The sequence below is a fragment of the Carettochelys insculpta genome, chromosome 1 (genome assembly GCF_033958435.1).
Source record: "Carettochelys insculpta isolate YL-2023 chromosome 1, ASM3395843v1, whole genome shotgun sequence".
NCBI lineage: Eukaryota > Metazoa > Chordata > Testudines > Carettochelyidae > Carettochelys > Carettochelys insculpta.
Window position 1 is genome coordinate 19,498,209 of NC_134137.1, and position 21,708 is coordinate 19,519,916.

General features: G+C 42.8%; 1 protein-coding gene across 1 annotated transcript in view; it reads right to left on the reverse strand.

The window, feature by feature from the left end:
* PAK1 (p21 (RAC1) activated kinase 1) overlaps positions 1-21,708 on the reverse strand; it is a 130,245-nt gene that overhangs the window by 23,532 nt on the left and 85,005 nt on the right. The window contains exons 6-10 of the mRNA XM_074981206.1: positions 17,127-17,243; positions 15,879-16,056; positions 11,415-11,478; positions 9,240-9,288; positions 6,240-6,352 (exon numbers count right to left, since the gene is read on the reverse strand). Of these exons, the coding sequence (XP_074837307.1) occupies positions 6,240-6,352; positions 9,240-9,288; positions 11,415-11,478; positions 15,879-16,056; positions 17,127-17,243 (521 nt within the window). The remainder of the gene's footprint in view (positions 1-6,239; positions 6,353-9,239; positions 9,289-11,414; positions 11,479-15,878; positions 16,057-17,126; positions 17,244-21,708) is intronic.

The window sequence follows — 21,708 nt, forward strand, 5'->3', positions numbered from 1 at the left end:
TAAACCTGTCTGTCCTCCGTTACAGTTTATAAGGTACTTTTAGAGTTTTCTGTAGAAACACTGTATAAATGTCCATCATTATAAATGTGATCTGGTGAAAAATCTTACAGAATTAAATAGAAAATGACAGCTTTTCTACGGGTACTTGAACAATCACACTGTATTTGATACAAAGTCATATTCCTACCATGGAGCATGATTAATTTTTTTCAATCTAACACAGAATTTAGCATTCTCTATAACAGACTCCATTGCCACCATAAAGACTAAACATTTTACCATGTCACAAGTTTTTGAGAGTTCCAATTCACTTACTCAGATGCATTAAGAGAAAGAAAACAGATAGCAGGGTACAGAGACGGGAGTGTTGTATCAGAGCCAACTCAATCAGGTGGACATAGATAAGAACATGAGAATACCTAAATTGGAAAATTACTTATGGTAATGAGCAAGCCACTCCCATTCCAATCGTGTCAAATTTGCACATGAATTCTAGCTTAGTAGTTTCATGTTGCAGCCTAGTTTCAACGGGGTTGTTTTGCTTGACGGTGGCAATTTTCAAGTGTGTTAATTGTGCGTCCAGAGAGGTTAAAATTTTCTCCCACTGATTTTGTATGTTACCATTCTTGATGTCAAATTTGTGTCCATTCAGTCTGTTGATTGGAGACAGTTTGTCCAAGGAACACGACAGAGGGGCATTGCTGGCACATGATGGCATCTATCACTTTAGTCAATGTACAGGTGAATGAACCTTTGCTGCCATGGCTGATGTAATAACTTGAAAGTTGCCATCCTCAAGCCAAAAAAGCTTACAAACCAGGCTACAACATGTCTTTACGGTGCCCCCAGATTCCTTGTTGTTTTTGCTGAATCAGACTAAACACAGCTACCTCTGAAACTTAGAGTTATCTATTAAATTTTAAAGGCACACAGTATAGTATTACATTACTGGGTAACCCTATGATTCTACTTGAATTCAATTGCATAGGTCTTTTCCATACTGGTGGCTACAGTTGAAGGTTTCAATTTCTAAGTGGTTATTTTTTTGTTTTGTTTTTTAATAGGAAATTTCTCTCAAAAGTTATGAAAACAAAGGCTTCTGTGCTATCTCCCTGGGGGTCTGCATTGGTACAGCAGTCCACACACATGCAAAGAACTGGAAGATTGAGATTCCAAGTAAAAATATACTGCCCTTGCATAGTTTTCTTTATATAGCACCTAGCATTATGGGGACCCAAACTGGTTGGGACCTTGAAGAAGTTCTGCAATAAAAAGAAATTTCAGATGCTGTTCCTGGCAGTATACAAAAGGGATAAGTCATGACCAGCCCCATTTTACTGCCAGAGGAACTGGGGCAACAGAAGTTATCAGGATCTGGTTTTCAAACTGGCACTGGAAGCCTATAGATCCATAAGAGGCTTGCAACCTAGACCTCTCACTTCCCAGTCCTGTTGCCTAATTGCAAGCGTATTCGTCCCCATGCTGCCTTTTGTAGTGAGAGATCTGCAAAAGCAAATTTGCGTTCCAATCTGAAATGCAGTCCATGTCCAAGAAAGGACAGGGAACAGAGCAGGCCAGGACAGGCCTGATGCATCACCATGTTACTCCTTTTACTCAACAGCAGAGCCCCAGGTTTACACTGATGCAAAACTAAAGAACAGTAGATTGAATCTCTGTATAGTATTCGCCCATTTTACAACTGCAGTATTACAGAAGTATCTGGGTGCTGTTTTGCCTATTGTCTGCAGCAGTACAATGACCAGTTCAAGGTGTCTTTTACAAGAAAGGTGAAGGCAAAAATGGTATCTTACGTACTCAAGGCATTTAAACAAGACAGGGTAATTACCATCCCTCTGGATTTTCTTAATGGAAAAGTCAAGTGCAATTCACGCAGTGTTGCACAGCATCCTTAATTAGATAATAATAACCGCTCCTTGAAGCAGCCTTATTGTCAAAGGATGTTGTCATACTGCTCTTCATCAGCCAAGTTAAAGTTACAACATTTAATCTCATGTTCTTCGCAACACTCTACAGAGATGGAAAAAATTATTTAAAACGCAAACCAAAAAAGAGAGAGACAGAGCAGCCAAGAGCTCCTGGAAGTCACCTTACAAGTCACTAATGGAACAACATCTATAAATCTCTCCATTCAACAGAGGGACAATTCAGTTCTCTACAGTGCTTGAATTGACAGCCCCGTTTTAATTGCAAGATGGCTGGTGTCTGGAAGAAAGGACTGGACACTCTTCTCCCTGCTTTGGTTCCCCTGGATTCTGAATCCATTAGGATGTGCTGCAAGGCTCCCTGACTCTCCCAGGTTTCCTGGCATGATGGGAAGAACTATACAAAAGCAGTGTGGTGGGTGGTATGACAAAGTTCTAGTGATTGCATTAAATGGTTGGGAAAGAGTTTCAGGACTTATTTGTACGTGCTTAGTGTGTGATTTAGAGGATTGTTGTATGCAACGTGCTGAGAGAAGTAAATACAGGAGAACCTCAGAGTTAGGAACAGCAAAGTTACAAACCGACCAGTCAACCACAGACCTCATTTAGAACTGGAAGTACACAATCAGGCATCAGCAAGGAGAAAAGAAAGCAAATGCAGTGCTGTGTTAAATGTAAACTACTACCATCAGAAGAGGGTGAACTGGAAAAAAGGTTTGATGAGTTAAGAAAACTTTTTCAGTGCTTGTTTCATTTGAATGAAGATGGTTCAAAGCAGCATATTTTTCTGCATTTTAATGTTTCAAAGCCGTATTCAGTCAACATTTAGCTGTAAACTTTTAGAAGTTTGGAAAACCATAAAATTTTGTTTAAAATGACAAAGTCTCCATTTCCAAGGTATCTGTAACACTGATGTTCTACTGTTGGCACAAACATATCTGAACCAGGCTATGGCTACACTGTGCCCTAAACTCAAAATAAAGATTAATTGCGTACCTTATTTCGAAATACTACGCTATTTTGAGGCATCCCTTAACTCCTCCTTCAACAAGGTATACAGGGATGCTGAAATAGCATACCCATTATCTCGAAAAATATTTCAAAATACCAGGCACGTTTCATAGATGCAGAGAAGTTATTTCAGGATAGCTCGGTATTCCGAAATAGCTCTGCAGAGTGGACATAGCCTAACAGACTAATGTCTGTCTCAGAAACACACTAGGGAAAATCTGAAGGTATAACAACCCTCCGGGGCCTCTGCAAAGTCACATTTCTGTCTTAATACACCCTGAATTTTATTCACAATTTATTTTTTTAGAGCTGCAACCGTCCTCCCTACAGGTACTAAAGCACTCTATCACGTTGCAGTATGTAGAGCACCGCTGACCTGCAGTCTGCTGACACAAAAGTGGGAGATGCAGCATTTTTGCTAAAGACCCCTTTAGAATAGGTCTTGGGGACATTAATATCTGTGTCAAACAGATGTGTATTCTGTTACACCACATAATCCGACAGATCCACAAGCTTCATGGCTATTTATCTACAATGCCTTTGAAGAGAAAAAGACTGGAGCAAGCCAAGATTCAAGTGTACGTTCCAGAGTCAAAGGGTGCTATTTCAGGCCCTGAATGCTCTGTAGTAACCTAGACATTAATTTTATGGCAGCTGCACTATAGTTAAATATGAAGGACTTTAATGAAGTGTGAAAACAGCTAATCCAATCAACACACAGTGCTGCCAATGATTTAATTTGATACTAAATTAAAGTCACTGTATGCAGCCCCCACATATTCAGTCTTCAATATGCCACAGGTTTTTATTCTGATAGCTAATAACTGCATCCTTATTCAACATTGATCCAAAATCCTGGGAATCTACATCACCAGATGGAAATACCTGGCAATGACTGCTACAACAGGGCACATCATCATTGCTAGTATATGTGCAAGCCACGCAAAAGAACTTCTTCCTAGAAGGAAAAGCTCTCAGACTCGAGAATTCAGAAATAGACTGACATGCAGTTATTGCAGTCGACTGTGCAAATCCAATATTGGATGGATAAGCCATCAGAGAAGCTGCAGGCTCAAACACTGCTCATAGAGCCTCACTGCTGCTGCTAACCACCAACTCTCAAGACAAAAAGAAGCCATATATGGCCGGGGGCACAGCTGGGTAGAGGACATGTGAGGCCTTCAGCAATAGGGAAGGCAGCTTGGAATTAGCATAAAAGGAGCTCCGTGTTCCTTCTAAAATGGTCCACAATAAAATTGACAAGGTTCATATTCCTAGAGGCATCATTAGGTTTCAGTATGAACACCATGCTTGGCGAAAAGGGGAAGTCCATCTCCCTCACAGCTGTGCTTCAGACCATCTACCCACTCCAGGAAACATCGCTGCATTGACTGACACACTGGACAAATTTACACTGGGACTTTCAGAGTCAAGAGGACTAGAAGCTCTTTGCTTTAAATAGGTGAAAGTTTAGTTTCTGTGTGGAAAGGTGGTATCAGAACACACAGCACAGCCAGAAGGTTGTGGCTCAGGGCTAGCGTACACACGGTTTTGTACTGATGTAACAATACTGGTTTAGAAACACGTACAGCTAAATCAGAACAGACAGTACATGCAGACAAGCTGTAAGGCACAGCCTTGCCTGAGAAGTGATGCTGGGGTATCACCCCCCAATGAGAGTTCCAGGTGAGGGCACGCCTGAAGCAGGGGTCTTTGGACCCCTTTGGGGTCTAACAGGAATGTAGCAGCTGATGTACTCTTCCAAAGGGCACAGCATGTGCTCCTAACCCCAGGAAAGAAGGGAAAGGAAGAGCCCTGCTCCCTTTGAAGTTACTGGCACCTCGGGCAACAGCTCTGCTCATCCCTGGGGGTCCCTCTAATTGGATCCAGCCCCAGAGAAGGGGTGTGTAGGATGGGGAGAAAGGCTCCCTGCATGTACTTGCACTCCATTGCTCAGACCCAGACTGTGCCCTGCCCTGTTTATGTTTTCTCTTCTGTAGCTGAACAGCTCTATCCTGACTCAGGGCGCAGCGTGCCAGGAGAGCTCTATTAGACACACAGTCATCTTAAGAGATTGCTCCCAGGAGAGTGTTCCCAGGGATCCTGGTAGGTCAAGATTTCTCTGCAAGCTGTACTGCAGCACCATTGGCACCATGGCTCCAGTGCAGCGGTTCCCAACCTTTTCCAGATGGGGACCCATTCTGACAATTCAGGATGACTTGACCCAGGGCCATTCAAAAATGGGGAGGGGTGGGGGGGTGGCAGTGCTGCAACTAGCTAATTTTGTGTCTGATGCAAGAACATAAAATTGTACCCCTCATGTTTATATATTCATAGGAGTTATTTCAAAGAAAAAAGGAACATACATAAATAACAATAAAATAACACTACATTTATTATAGTTAATTGTTATTCTATTATTATAGTTGATCTGAGCTGTGGTAGGGGAAAGACCCTCAACCCCATACCCCTCCCCCTACTCCCCCGGCATAAACCCCACACTCAGAGGCTGGAGGTGCTAGGGGGAGTCACACTCAGGAGCTGGGGGCCACACTGAGAGCCTGGGAGAGTCACACTCACACAGGGGGGCTGGGAAGGTCAAGCTCAGAGGCTGGGGGACTGGCTGAGTCACACTCAGGGGCTGGGGGAGATACACACAAAAAATGAAAACTGACAAATCAACTACATGGAACAGAAGAGGGACAAAGGGTGGGAAGGGACAGGGGGACAAAAATTACTGCAAGAGTCTATTAAGTGGCTTGCCTGGGATAGCTACAAACATCAAAGGTCTCTGTAATGCATAATTGCTTCTCTATTGGCAGAGATAGCTGCTGGATGTGACAGCATTAAGGAGATGCAAATGCCTCTTTAAGATCACATGCAGCTCGGAGCTGCTGGTGACCCTTAACAAATCTAACAGAAACCCATAGGTTGGGAAACCCTGCTCCAGTGGACCAGGAAAGAAAATGCGAGCATCATGGCTTCATTTCCATTTCTGCTAGCTGGCAGAAAGGAAACTGCTTTCTGGGTCTAAAATGCAACAAAGGAGAGGGCTACAACTTGGAACCCTGACTGTACAGAACTAAAGCCTTCCGTGGCAGCCTCTTCACAGTGGTCTGAACTCGTGAAGGCTATTGGATGCAGACACTTACCCACTAAGAACTGAACTGAGAGCACCAAATCGGGGCACACGGTTACTATCCCACTGGGATGGATTCAAACAGAACCCTCAAGGACGGCAAAGGCAGCTGCTGTACACTGTCTAGCTTTTCCACAAGAACATACCTGTCCAAGTAGTTGACAATGTTGGGGTTCTTGTTTTCCCTCATTACAAGGATCTCATTGATTATAAGTTCTTTCTTGGGCTGCTGCTGCAAGTTCATTTGTTTGATTGCAACCTAAAAATAGGAGAAAAAACATGTAAGCCATTAATATATGAACACCCCTAGAAATCTTCCTGTTTCTAGTCTCCTCTACTTAAATCAATCTTCAGAGAGAGTTTAACACCACTTTATCATCTCAGGATACTATGCTGTTTTGTAACCATGCAAGTACTTTAATCCAGCCCATTTCCAGAAGCATTCAGCGCAGCAAACCAAAAAATTGGGAGAGGTAAGTATTTTCCTACTAGACGCCCACGTCATAACTGGACAGGCTTGATCCTTCAAGTGTCCATGGCAAAATAACAAACAGCTCTTTACTATGATAGGGATTGATTTCTTTAAAAAGCTCACTCTTTACAGAGTCCAGCTCTCTTTACTTCAGATCAGCATCTTCCTTCAAATGCAAGTAATGCTTTGAGAAATTTGTGGGATAAATTCATTTAGCTGCAGCAGGTTTTCAAGGTACTAATTTCACTCTGTTATAACTAGCGCTACAAGGGGATGCAGGAGTGTTCAGATCCAAAGTTTGGTGGCATCTGGACCAGAGAATCTGGTTCAGACCCATCTCTAACCATAACTTAAGGGATGGCGCTAACCTCTGATTACAGTTTGCGTCTTCCTGCATCACTAGACACACAAATCTCCATAGATGTGCACAGAGGTCTGATACAACATGCTTTTCACACTCGTAACAAAATAGTCACAATAGCAGTATATAAGGACAACTCGGGCACAATCTTAGTATAATCATTTTACTATTAAATCAATGGGACTAATGAGTATGAAGAAGATTGCAGGCTCAGCTTGGCCGCGTCTACACTAGCAAGTTCCTTGGGCAGATTTTTCAAAAGAAGAGGGTTCTTTTGAAAGATCCCGCAGAGTGTCTACACGCAAAAAGCGTTCTTTTGAAAGAAAATGGAAAGAACGCAGTGCTCCTTTTGAAAGTGCTCTTCCACTCCCGTTTCAGGAAGAGCACCTTCTTCTGAAAGAAAATGTGTCTAGACACTATGCGGGGCCCTTCTTTCAAAAGAGGAGTCCTCGTGGCACCGGATTTTTCAATCCCTGGACCATTCCTTTGAAAGAGCAGGGGCTGCATGGATGCTCTCTATCAAAAGAGCGCATCGATCTTCCAATCTGCTTTTTTGTGTGTGGACGCACTCTTTTGAAAGGGGCTTTTTCAGAAAAGATCTTCCAGGAGAACTGTTTTCGAAGGAGCTCTGTAGTGTAGACATAGCCTTTGTGTTACAGGCCAGTTGGTTTTTGTATAACATTTAGGCAAAGATAAAATGAAGAGAACGTCGTTACACCTTTATGACAAAGGGCTATTTATAGAAAAGGCATCATTTCTAGTGGACAGGAGCCAGAAAGGAAAATGCCCACAAACGGCTGCAATTAATGCTTCAAAATGATTGTGACAGAGGCTACAGAGAAGACTGACACAGGTGAGACTAGAGAGAGAGTGCTTCCGGTTAACAGTGTTTACAAAGCTGTCAAACTGACATTTAATGGTGACATCTGTTCTCTCTGGACAGAAGGCTTTAAAAACAGAGGGTATCTGGTATCACGGCCAGATCTCACAGCAGTGTGAGACAAGAAATCTTATGATCAGGGGGATTTTGTCCACCCATATATTTGTTAGATAACAGCGTAAGAGTCAAGAGACTCGTGTTACATACAAGACAGTTTTATGATAGAGACTAGGGAATACAGCCAGAGAAGAATCCGTCCTAGCTCTAAAGAACTGGAAAGAACCTAGGAGCCCAGCAGTTGCCAGACAGGATCAGAACAGTGGTCCAACTAACTCACTCACTATTTTTGTCTGACAGTAACCAGCATCAGAAGCTTCAGTGCAAAGAAGGCCCCTAACACATCGTTATGGGATAGCCTGCCTCCAGCTCTCCTGGGAAAAGTTTCTTTTTAAGTCCTCGTTTTCCTTTTTATTACTTTAAATTTGTTGCCTTTCAATGTCAATGAACTTCAGAGTAGAAGTGAAGATTGATGCTGGTGTCCAGGCCAGACTTAAACTGAGCATAGCAAGGAATGGGTTAACACAATACAAGAATTAAAGGATTTCAGGAACATCAAATCGTCTCACCCCTTTTCAATTCCTCATACAGTGTCAGCAAAAGCAGATAGTTGCAAAACTACTGATATTTAATTGCTGGCTTTGTATAATTGCAAATGGGATCCAAATTTCAAGTACCAATAACACTACAAACTTTCCTGTTTATCTCAATACCAGCTTTGGCATTATCAGAATGAACATTAGTCTATCAAGGCAAAATACGCAATGCACTAAATATATAGAAGCTTATCTTCTCAGGTCTTATGAACCCATTGTCATTAGTTTATGATACTACCCATAATGTACTGTGTGCTTTCTAGACCTTTAAAATGGGATGGTTCCTGCCCCAGTGATCCATCAGGCTTAGTGCAGATAAGCAAACAGACAGAAATTGTATCGGGAAAGGGAAACGGAGATTTTCCATGCAGGTCAAATAGATTCACTGTAGGCAGCAGATGGGAAGCAGATCTTTTGCCTAAATGAGGGTCAAGTGGATGGGCCCATCTATGGCAGAGCTCTGGGAAACTGAACTATACAGATAAATATACACTGTGTATGTCAATAACACAGATCATGAGCATGTTTATACACACCCCTCATGGCTGCAAAGAAAATCCTTCCAAATGTGAAGCTATACGGGGTTGAGAATTTAGGAACCTGGGGTATTTTCCAATCCTACACTCAGACCACTAGCGCAGGCCTCTCTCTTACAAAATTAAAACCAGTGTTCTCATTAAAAGCTAAAGGTCACCAAGAAGCTCTGTCTTTTGTAGTGTCATCTAGAATCTATAGGGCCCGTTCCAAAGCCCATTAAAGAACCAGTCTGGCAGCACTCACCTCCTGTCCAGTAGCTACATCCATTGCTGTATATACTGTGCCTGAGGCGCTAACCAAAGAGAAGAGAAAAAAATTAGTGCTACACAAGTGTGTTCTAAATAAAAAGAATTTTCCAATCCATTAATATTTTTCTTAAATTAACATTTCATTTCAACTTGATTGCTACACAACAGTTCTAAGAATAAAACATTTATGAGCAAACCCCAATGGCTAAGGAGTGGAACAGAATATATTAAGGAGCTGGGTCGAACACCACCACCTCTTCACATGCCTAGGGTCTCAGCATTGTGGTTGATGGGGCCTCATTCTGGAAAAATCACTGAGAACATGATTTGATCCTGTCTAAATTGACAGGACATCAAACCCTCGCTCCTTGCTCCTTTCCAACATGCAAAAATAAAAGAGGAGAATCAGTGAAGCAAGACAGACGTGGCATTTGTAATGAGGGATAGTTAGCTGGATCCTACACCAATTGGATTCTGTAGCAAATCTTCCATTAGTTTTAGTGGCTCAGATAGAGAGAGAGAGAAAGGCCTGAATACTTTAAATGGAACAAAAGTTAACCATATGTGTACTATCAAAACAAAAAGCAGTCAAGTAGCACTTTAAGACTAGCAAAATGGTTTATTAGGTGAGCTTTCGTGGGACAGACCTACAACCTATCCTTAATCAGGATGCCACACTCCAGAAGGCCCTGGGTGACATGCCTGTTCTCTCCTACAGACAACCTCCCAACCTCATGAGGATCCTCACTAACAGCCACAGTCTATACCCCAGGAATACCAGTCCTGGAACCTTTCCCTGCAACAAAGCCCGCTGCCAGCTTTGTCCACATATCTTCTCTGGAAATACCATCACTGGACCTAACCAGGTTACTCTCAGAATCACGGGCACTTTCTCATGCTCCTCCACTAACATCATATATGCCATCATGTGCCAACAATGCCCAGATGCTTTGTATATTGGACAGACTTCTAACTCCCTTAGACAAAGGGTCAATGGGCACAAAACAGACATCAAAACACTCCAGATCCACAAACCAGTTAGTCAACATTTTAATGGCCATTCTGTCAATGACCAAAAGGTATGTGTGTTACTGAAAAGGAATTATCACACCATTTTGGAAAGAGAAACAGCCGAGCTGGCTTTTATATTCAAATTTGGCACATTAACACATGGTTTAAATTGTGATGGGAACTTTCTGAGTCACTATAGGGGCTTGTCTGCATATTTGGCTCAATCTAATTCTTGACCTTCCCCCCCCCTCCACTCTCTGATTGGCTCACCTTGATTATCTTTTTCTGATTTGTCCTCCTTGCTTACTGGTTTTGGTTCTCTGTGCCTTAAATATTGATTCTGTTCTGGTCTGGCTATGGTCTGAAGAAGTGGGTCTGTCCCACGAAAGCTCACCTAATAAACCATTTTGCTAGTCTTTAAAGTGCTACTTGACTGCTTTTTGGCTTCCTCTCTGTTGCTGTTCAATATGTGTACTATGTATCAGAGAGGTAGCTGAGTTAGTCTGTACCTTCAAAAGCAACAAGAAGTCCTGTGGCACCTTATGGACTAACAGATATTTTGGAGCATAAGCTTTCATGGGCAAAGACCCGCTTCATCAGACACTTCATCCTGGCCTCTGATACTTCTGATGCATCTGATGAAGTGGGTCTTTGCCCACAAAAGCTTATGTTCCAAAATATCTGTTAGTCTATAAGGTGCCACAGGACTTCTTGTTGTCAAATGTGTACTCAGCATTTGTACAGTAGCTCCACAGCCATCTTCAAACAACTGAATTAACTTTCAGTAAAGAAAGAGGTAATCTGTTGCTGAGTCAGCTGATACTCCTGCACCCCACCTGGCGGGACATTAAACCAACGCTGAGCAGAGAGGGTTAATTCTGAAAGCTAATCTGTAATTTGCAGAGGGTTTTGTGCAGTGAAATAAGCCACTCTCTCCCTGCACACAGACATATTTAGCAACATGGTCATCTAATGACATATATTTTAATATTAAACCATCACCCAAAACCTCAGAGTCACTATGACTCAAGTACACAAAGGGGGGGTGGTGCGGAAGGGAAATGATGATACTGTTCCCAGCAAACAACCCTAGACTGGGTTTTCTGCTTTGTTTTTACCGGGGTGGAGAGGGGGTCGGGGAGGGATGGCACATACTAACCCTTGTCCAATCTTCTCAAACCGTGTATATTTCTTTTTGGGGTCACCCACGCTCACGATACTTCCTTTAAAAAAAGGGGGAAGGGGAGAGTATGATTTAAAATGTTCATTACACCCCAATGCAAGAGCTATCTCTGTTCACCAAGGCCCCAACCTCCAATGAATTCTGCACAGGCAAATTCCTGCAGCTGCACAGGGCAGACACAGGAGCTGCTCACATGGAGTTCCTTGAAAGATCAGGACTCAAAAGAAAACTTATTTGATGGAAGGCCATTAAGTTTCATTGTCACCACAGTTAACATGCCATGTATGCTCATATTCATCCCACCAGCATGGCCGCTCCACTCTCTGGCAAGGAAGGGGATGAGTGCAGACAACTAGGTAGAATGTTCCATTTCACAGAGTGTTTTGATAGCTGGAGATTCAGTTTCATTCCAATTTAGAACAAAACCCAAACATTCTGAAATTCTCCATCAAAGGGGATAAAACCCTCACCATGGGACAGTCTGCTTGATAGCTGCCCAAGAGCCATACTTGGGAAACCACTGGGTCCCTGGCCACAGGGCAGACTGCCAGGTGGACTGCCCCAGAGTCACAGATCCTGGAACCCGCTGTCCCAAAAAGCGTGCCTCGCTGGCAACCTGGAAGGATTCCGATAGAAACCTTCCTTGTTCCCAGAGGGCCTTCCTCAATAATCAGTGAAGTGTTTTGGTTTTCAATTTCTTCCAGTTACTGTTTACAAAGAGCTTTGATCTGAACAACCTCCGTTGGTGGTGACTAAGGCTACGCCTACACTAGCCAAGAAGATCAACCCACTCAAGGTCAATCTTCTGGGGCTCGATTTCACGTGCCTGGTAGGGATGTGTGAAATTGACCTCTCAGAGGTTGTAGTCGACCCCTGTACTCCTCCTCAGTCAACCTTCTTCAGTAAAGACAGCCAACTAAGCTGAGAACAGATACATTGATGCTAGCTACATAACTGACATAGCTACAATTACATATCTGCAGTCGACTTACTTTGCCTAGTGTACACATAGCCTTAGTATCCTCATCCCCGTGTAGGCTGAGAATCAGAGAGGAAATGAAAGCCAACCTTCCCCAAAGCACAGGCAGATGCATAGGGGCTGGAACGAGGATTGCTGCAGCATCCTCTGGGTTGAAGTGGTTTCCATCATATTCAGGGTTTACAGTTTGGTTCAATGGTTCTCAGCACCCCCACTATACAATTTGTTCCAGCACCATGGGGCAGATGGAAAGAGATGAATGAGTACCATTTTGGGGTTAATAAAGGCATTGGAAACATAGCCCGGATTTTCCAAACGTAGTGTTCGCAAGTTACCTGAGCAGTCTGCATACAGTGAGATTTTCCCAAGTGTCCAGAGCTGAGCAGAAATACCAATGAGATGCACAGTAGCCTTTGCGGACCACTTGGCATTGAGTAATGAGGCCTGCAAAGCCAGCGGCAAGCAATGTAAAAACAGGCTATTTTCAGACACCGCGGGGAATGGCCAAACCACAGGATCTGGGGCAGACAGAAGTAACAGCTGGGGAGGCAGCCCAACTCCACAAACCCAGAACTGACCACAGTTATAGGAGCGATCCTTGCTCCTTGCAGATGAACTACTGGGCAAGGGCCCAAGGAACCTCTCTTCCAGTGTCACACATAGGCCTAGGGTTCAGACTAAATTTAATGAATGCTGGAGAAGGGTACTGACAGGGCTTCAGAGTTGTGATATTATTAAACATTAGCCTTAATCTCTGCTTCAGTGCCCCCACCTGTAAAGTGAGGTAATAATACTCTGCCTCACTGGAGGCTGGCAAAGATTAGTTCAGGCTTGCAAAGTGCTGCATATGCACTGAAAGTTCTTCAAATCTTTCTGTATTTGTACAGGTTGAACCTCTCTAATCCAGAACTCTCTCATCTAGCAAACACCAAAGTCGGGCATGATTTTAGTTAGCCAGATGGCCACTTATCACGGGTGTGGCAAAGTTTCCTGTGGTCCCATAAAGTTTGTTTCCAGTCACCAGTCCTGGCTCTCAGTGTTCTGTGCTGTTATTTAGCTGTAATTTACCCCTAAATGTCTCCTAAGAGCCTGGTAAGCCGTGGAAGTGTTGGTAACGTGCTGGAAAACATTGTCCTCTCGTCAGCTGGCAAATTTTCTTCTTAAATTCTCATTTAACTTTGCCAGAAGCTGGGAATGGGTGAGGGGATGGATCACTTGGTGACTACCTCTTCTGTTCATTCCTTTGTCCGTTCTCATACAGAATACTGAGCTAGACTGATTTTTGGTTTGACCCAGTATGACCATTCTCAACTACATTTGCAGGAACTCTAAGTGGCTGTCAGAAGATCCACGTATGGGCCAAACTCAAACCCCACATGAGCAATTTCAACACTGCCCCTTTGAATGAAGTCACACTGGGGAGACAACACGTGGCAAAACTTCCAGCAAAAACCCAATCTTGCAGATGCCAGGAGGTGTTGCTAAAGGTGCCAATGTGAAAGAATGAACATGATGTGGACACATGGCCCTTTAAAGCAAATCCAGTAAGTCTGACACATTTAATACAAGACAGCTGTAGTGACTTTGCAAGTGTTGTGTTCAAATTGCCTTAAGTGATTCTAATTAGTTGCCTTCCAATACAGAATAGCCGCTCCTTTGCCAACAGAACAGAATGGCCTGATCCTGCAAACATTTGCTCATGCATAGCACTCTTACTCATGCAAGAATTCATTTGGTTTTAACACATCCAATATTAGGCCCTGAAAATATGGACTTTTAAATAATGAAAAATCTGATTTTATTTGCTCAAAAGGTAGGCTTATCTTTCATAGCAGTGGGCACAGTGAATGAAAATGCCCTAAACTGTTTTGAAAAATCTCAGCCTGAAGTGTTTTCCCTAACTCAGATGTTAAGCCATTTTGCACAGAATATTCAGCACTAAGACACACAGCCCCGCCTGGAGTGACTGGCCTTAGATCTACTTATGTTGTCAGCACTTGGGCTGAGGACTGTGTGCCCTGCATTTGTACCAAACCAAACACAATGGGGCCCAAGTCCATGATTGAGGAACCGGGTAATATAAACAACAGTGATCATAGAAATGTGGGAGGGAAGGGCCCATAAGAGGTCTTCTAGTCAATTCCGCTGTGCTGAAGCAGAACCAAGTAAATCTATACCAGTCCTGATAGGTGTTTACCTAACCTGTTTCTAGAAACCTACAATTATGGAGATTCCACAACTTCCATTGGAAGTCTATTCCAGAGCTTACTCACTCTCTGAAGTAGCACATTTTTCCTAACTGGAGTTCAGCGACACTACCTTAATTTAGGGCAGCTGAGGAGCTGGCCCTGTGTGTCATTATAATTTGTGCTTGTATTACAGCTGATTTGTGTAAATTATGTTTTATTGTCTTAAATTTTTAAAACTTGGAAAAGAGGATGCCCAAGGAACACCTGATGTAGAGATCTGAAGGCAGACACTAAAAAGATGGTATACACCTCGTCAGACCTGGAAAAGATTGCCTGGTGGTGAATGGTCATGAATGGCCTATGCTCCAAGATGTAGGTGTGGAAGAGGCTTACTACTACTGCTAACTGATGACTTCTAAGTCGGAGGCTGGGAACCTTCAGGGTAACTATTTGATCCATGACCTGGAAGGGAGCAGGGCCAGGTAAAGAGCTCTGGTTAGAGGAGTGGTTGTTTTAGTGAGGAAAGGATCTTTAATTTGTCTTTTTTTGGGAAGAGCGGGGAGGAGATTTTTTTGAGGGCTAATGCTGGTCTCAGATGTAAACACTGATGTTAAAGGCACCCCAGTACCTGCCTGCTTTTTTAAAATGTTTCAAATTGAAATCAAGTGTTGAAAGTATTTGGAGGGTCTATGACCAGAGATCTGGGGCACCTTGATTTTTGAGACCCATACTGGGGTCCTGATTTACAGAAAGTGGTGGGCAACTGACCCTCTGAACATCAGTCAGGTTAGGCATGGCATCTAGGGGAGGACAGAAAACCTACCCTTATGCTGATTTTATTTAGGTGGCTTTTTATTGGTTGGTTGGTTTTGGTTTTTTGGGGGGGCCAGGAAACAGAACTTTGGTAGTCAAAGTAATAATCTTTGCTCACCTGCAGTCTAACAAAGTTAAATATAATCATCCTAGAGTTGAGAAAAAGCAACATCTAGGTTGGTTTCTGTTTTCACACTAAAATAAATATATGCAAATATTCAGGCCCTAATTGCCACAGGCTTCACTTGCAATCATCCCGCTCAGCATGCCTGAAAATAAAGTTCTCAGTGCTTAAATTTGCACTTGAGTTGGTCACTGAACAAGTACAAACATTGAGTCATAAAGCAGCATCTGAAGTGAGAGATCTCAGAATGTAACTGTCACAGGATTTCTGTTTATTAAAGATTTGTCTCTAAGCCACCAAACAAAGCAGAATAAGGACTTTAAAAGAGGACATACTTAATTTTTCCAAGATTTCTTCATCTGACATCTTCGGCTTTTTCTTCTGTTTCTCTGTATTCCTGGCCATTGTGTCAGGGGATGTTGTGTTGTTTTCAGATGGCGAGGAGATTGGGGAGGTGGCCACATCTCTGGTAGGAGGAGGCGGAAGGGGCTCTATCACGGAACGGGTGTATACCTTTATGGTAAGGGGGGTAAATATGTGGTATTAAAAGGAAGATTAAGAACAAAAGACCTCTGTGCACTAAATGCCTGTCCTTAGCAGTAGCATGTTCCAAGCAATGAAGCAAGTAAGGCTATGTCTACATCACCCCGCTGAGGGTCAATCTTCCAGGCTTTGATTTCACAAGTCTGATAGGAACATGCAAAATCGACCTGTCAGGGGTTGGCAGTTGAACCCTTTACCGAGGCATAAGGAAGGTTGACAGAAGAAACTCTCCCATCAGCCTTCTTCAGTTAGGATGGCCAGGTAAGTCGATTGGACCCACATCGATTATAGCTACGCAACTGCTATACCGAGAACTGCATATCTGCGATCAACTTGTTTACCCTATTTTACTCCTTCCTCCGAGCATTCTGTGCCGGATACATACACGTGATAGGCCTGATAGCTCAGCATGCTAAAAATAGAGACGCAGGCACCCAAGTATGTAGCCATCTGAGACCACAGCACATGCTTGGGGTGGCTAACCCCTCATCCCCCGCAGGCCCAACCATATTGGTATATTTAGCATGCCAGCCCAACAAGAGCTAGTGTGAGGATGTCCCCTCAAGCTGGAAATCACACCCCCAGCAAAAAGGAGACACGTTCTGGGCATGTCTATATTTACTGGAAGATCAAACTGGTCAGAACCCATCTTCTTGGGTTCGATTTAATGCACCTAGTAGATTCGCACTAAGGAGAACCATCAGGACTCAACAGTCGACCCTGGTACTCCTCATTCTCATGAGGAATAAGGGAAATTGACAGGAGAAACTCTCCCATCAACCTTCCTCTGTGAGGACAGCCTGATAAATCGATCTTAGATACATCGATTCCAGCCACACTATCGTCACAGCTCGAATCGTGCATCTAATCGACTTTCAGGCCTAGGGCAGACCCGCCCTTGGCGACTCTGGGTTACAACTGGCTCTGAGGTGTGTCCTTGGGGTAGTGCAACCTCTCATACCCAGGGCAGACTAAAGACACAGACTCACCTGAAATGGTGAGATCTGTAGGAAGAAAACAACAATTTCTAGCTTACTCACTGATTTTGTGTGTTCAGGTCGTGGCGCTATCACTGGGGGTGGAGCAGCATCATCCTCATCATCTTCATCTTCTGACACTGGTGGTACTGCCGGGGTCTCGGATACAGACTTCACATTCTGCATTTTGGTTAAAAGACAAAAGGCACCTTTCGAGTCCCAGAATTACTTTTTTTTTTTTTTTTTTTTTTTTTAAAATATCACTCCTCACAGAAATGGACTCACATTTCTAACATTTATGCCCTTCAGATCACAATGGGAATTATTATCCAATGGGTGAGACACAAAACCATTGTCAGATCACTAGGATTATGCTATAAAGTGCCAGTTTGACAACATATATGTAGAAACATTTAAACCAACTGGGAAATTTATGGAACTATTCACAAGAGCACATAGGTGCTTGCAGGATCAGCCCCTAAAAATCTACAAATCAGGTTTCTTGGACTCCTGTGTGACTGTTGTTGGACAGTGATACACACGGTAGGTATGGGAATCGGGGTTTAATTTGACATGTGTTATGCTGCAAGGCCTCAGTATCAGATATTTCTGGTTGGTTATAGAAATAGAATTGCATCATAAATTACCAAGTAAGTCTTGATTCTGAAATGGGTCTGCTGGGAACGTGTTACAAGCTTAAGGACACCTTCTACCTCAAATATTGTTTTCACACGCCCTCACCTAAAAGAAAGGCCTGCCCAGAAATTAGCATCTTGTGTGCAGAGAGTTCCAGTGAGTATGGTCTGGGTTGAGGTATATGAGAAAGGGCAGAGGAGAGAGAGTGAGTAAACTGACAGCAATGGCCTGAAAAGAGTCCAGAGAGATTTAGTGTACTGACAGGAAAGAGCAGTTGTCCTCTGTGTAGCTCCTTTGCTTGGAAACAGGATCCTACATTCCTTGTAAAAAAAAAAACATTGCATCAACAAAAAGACCAAACTCCAAAACTAACTTTACTCCCTACTGGAAAAGCCCCAGGGCCCCAGACTTTGATTAGTTGCTCAGGACAGCATGGGTATGAACTATCATTAAAACAACGAAGCTCTACACATGGTCCGATTGCAAAATGAGGCTAAGACAAAACCATACATTGTTACAGGATTTTATTTGCATTACATGAAACCGCAAAGCCTGATAAAAGGGGACTGTAACTGCACGTGGCTCTATGAAGAGATTGATCTTTAGAAATGGGAAAAGCTTGTGTCCAGTTTAAAGGGATCCGTAAAGCCTCAGCTTTCCCTCTGTAAAATGGGGATAATTGTAATATTCATGACATAGAAATGCAAGTCAGACAAAAACACATAACATACTCTTCCTGGGATGTTGAAGTATATCTATTTTTACTCATAGAATCCAGAAAGATAAACACACAAAAATACACAACCACCAAAATCAGAGATAAATAAAGCAGGCTGCTCCATAAGATAGAGAGACACAATTCTCCCCACACTTTCTAGGATTATTCTTGGCAAACCATTGACAGACTCTCTGCTTCCCTACCAACCCTGCCCCTAGCCTACAAGCAGGACCAGAAAACACCCTCACACCACTCAAAGCAATAGCTTGCAAATCCAGCAAGTTTTTCAATGTACCTAATAATAATACTCTTTAATCTGAACAATCAAGTTGCTCCAGCAGGGACTGTCTCTCACTGTACATTTGTAATGACCAAAACTGAATTTCACTGGATAGAAGTTAGCTTGATCTAGAGATATGTCCAGGAAACAACATTTTGGGTGTAGATCCAAACTGCACAGTTCAGGAGTGTTTGGCTTGCATGTTTTCGTTCCAGTCATCTAAACCTGATCTCACACACAATACTTTGCTATTTAGGTAAGAAGCCTCCAAATCTAGGAGTCGTCAGCAGCAAATCCAGCTCCCATATTTTAGACAACTCCCGCAGTTTGTAAATGACTTATTTGCAGTCTGGTCTGTATGTGCTTACTACCTATACCCCTGAAAGTAGCACAATTTATGTATAAAATATTCCCAAATCAAAGCCACAGGTGTGGTGACTTGCATATCAAAAACCACATTATGAAATATACAGGTTCTCTGCAATGCCAGAAGGCATCCACCTTCATGAGCACCTACATTTGTGTCCTGCATTCAAAACAGCACTTACTTCTTTTACATGTGAAACAATGGAAAGAAAAAAAAACTGTTAAACAAAAATATTCCAACTGCTGGAGCTGAAATAGTGCCCCCTTGCAGGGCAATCCAGCTAACTACATGGGGGAAAGAGTGTTCTGTAGAGCTTGCCGTTTGTCTCTCCAGCAAATGAGGGGTGTTCAGGGGTGGTACCAGACAGAGCCCTGGAGAGGGACACTCTCTATTTAATTGCCAGAGTGGCTCCAGCAATGTTGGTGGCGGCAGTGAAAGCTTCTTGGAGACAGACACACACACATGCACACACAAATAACTAGGAAGGGTCAGCTGGGAGTGTCTGCCATTTTTTAAAATTTGTACCGGGCCTCCCTTAGATTCTTGGAAATTCTATGCAAAGTAAATTAAGGCAGAGCTTCACAGCCTATCTAGGCAGGTTTGACAGCTAGGCAAGCCAGAGTTCCTTGCCATTAGGCAATGTAGGAGGGTTTTAACAATAGGGGTATTTAACAATAAGCCAGTGCGGATGGCCAGAGGAGGGGGCCAAAAGCACCTAGGAAGGTGCTGAATGCCCTCCCCCATTTATTTCCAAAGCAGAAGAGGTGACACACAAACCCGAGTGGTGAACACTAAGAGATACCTGGCAGGCAGAGCCATGTGCCCCATCCCACATGTCAAATACTTTCAACAAGCCTGACCTTGAGGGGAAAGAAAGTAGCTCAGTCTCCATACACCATCATCTCTGACTGCTCTGCGAAGGCTGCTAACAATGGATCACGGATAATACTTCTTGTGATAGGCCACCTGTCTCACTGGGATTTGAACCAAGTCTACCAAGAGTCATCAAGTAGCAATACTCTGGCATAGATATGAATGGGGCTCTTCGGCTATGTCTACACAGCAGCGTTATTCCTGAATAAGCTATTCCGGAAGAGACATTCTGGAATAGCTTATTTTGAAATAGCACAACTACATACTAAATGCATTTTGAAACTGCACTCAACTATTTCAAAAGAGCGTCCAGACACAATAGAGCCTGTTTCGAAATGGAACCATTGGACACACTCTGGCTTATTCCCTGTCAACACAGCCTCTATTTCAAAACAGCTATTTTCCTCCATACCAGGAGGTTTACCAATTTCAAAATAAGGCACCCACTAATTCAAAATTATTTCACAATAGTGCTGGCATTGTGTAGACATTCGCGTAATTATTTCAAAATAGTGGCTGCTATTTCCAAATAACTTTGCTGTGTAGACATATCCTTAGAGAGTAAAGGCCTCCTTCACTTCCCATTCTCCTGAGGTACAGGTAAAGATAGTTTTCAGTGCTCAGATTTGTTTTGTAGAGAAGGCACGCTTCAGGTCTGGGCACGATGTGAGGTTTTTTCTCTCAAGTCTGGCAAATAAACAGACTCTCTCTTTCCCAAAGATATTATTAAAAATAGTGATCAGACTTGTTTTAGCACTCAAAAGGAACACAAACTAAAAAAACCTCAAAAAAATGTTTTTTCCAGGAGATTCTCTCTCTCTGGGACAACACTAAGGGATAGGAATAGAGCAAGGACAGATTGTTAGCACAGCTAAAGCGTGTTGCTGTGCCAACAAAACAAAGCGTTGGCAGGAGCACCACACTGATTTTAATAATCAGAGTAATAAAAAAACCACCCCACATTTCTGGTTGTAGATTAACTTCCTTTGCTCAGTGTTTGTCATCGTCTCACCTGCTGAGAAATGAGCCTGGCTTGTTTTCACCTAAATGGATGGCTGATATGTGTGTGGTCTCCCCACCTTACAGTGATACCACGTTCTCCAGCAGCAGTCAAACGCTGCCCCCTGCACTGGTGGGTCTGTATGCCACCTCTTTCCATATTAGGACCAGGGTTGGGCCCAAGACATGAAGGTTGTGTGGATCTGGATCCATTTTCCCCACTGTTGAAGCATAAGACTAAAATCAGATTTAGTGTTGTAGATCAGGCCCGATACTGGAAAGTCCTACTTCAGTACTACATACAGGACACAGTATCGGTATAGATTTTTCAGATCTCATGCAGAGTCCTTATTTTGATGTATATTTGTAATTGAAAAATAATATGCTTCACAATCCCTTCCTACGTAAGAGACAGTCAACAAACAAAAACCAAAATCACTTCTGCCTGATTTTTCTAAAACTTACTACTGATGGAAGTGACACCTACAAATGACTATGATAAAGGCTGGTAAAAGCCAATGGTTCTTTATTTTTCTCAGTTTCCTTTGTGTATCTGACACACTGGCAATACAACTGTGAAACTGACATTACACATTCTGTGGTTTGTGAGGGGGAAAAAAAACAGGACAAATTTTTTTTAAAAATATGTGATTGTACAACTACAAAAATTAGCAAGGGCTACTCAGTGCGGAGAATAGAATTACTTTAAAAAAGTAGCGTCTGTTACAAAGTGTATATTTCCCCTGATCTGCCAAAATAATACTTGTTTTCA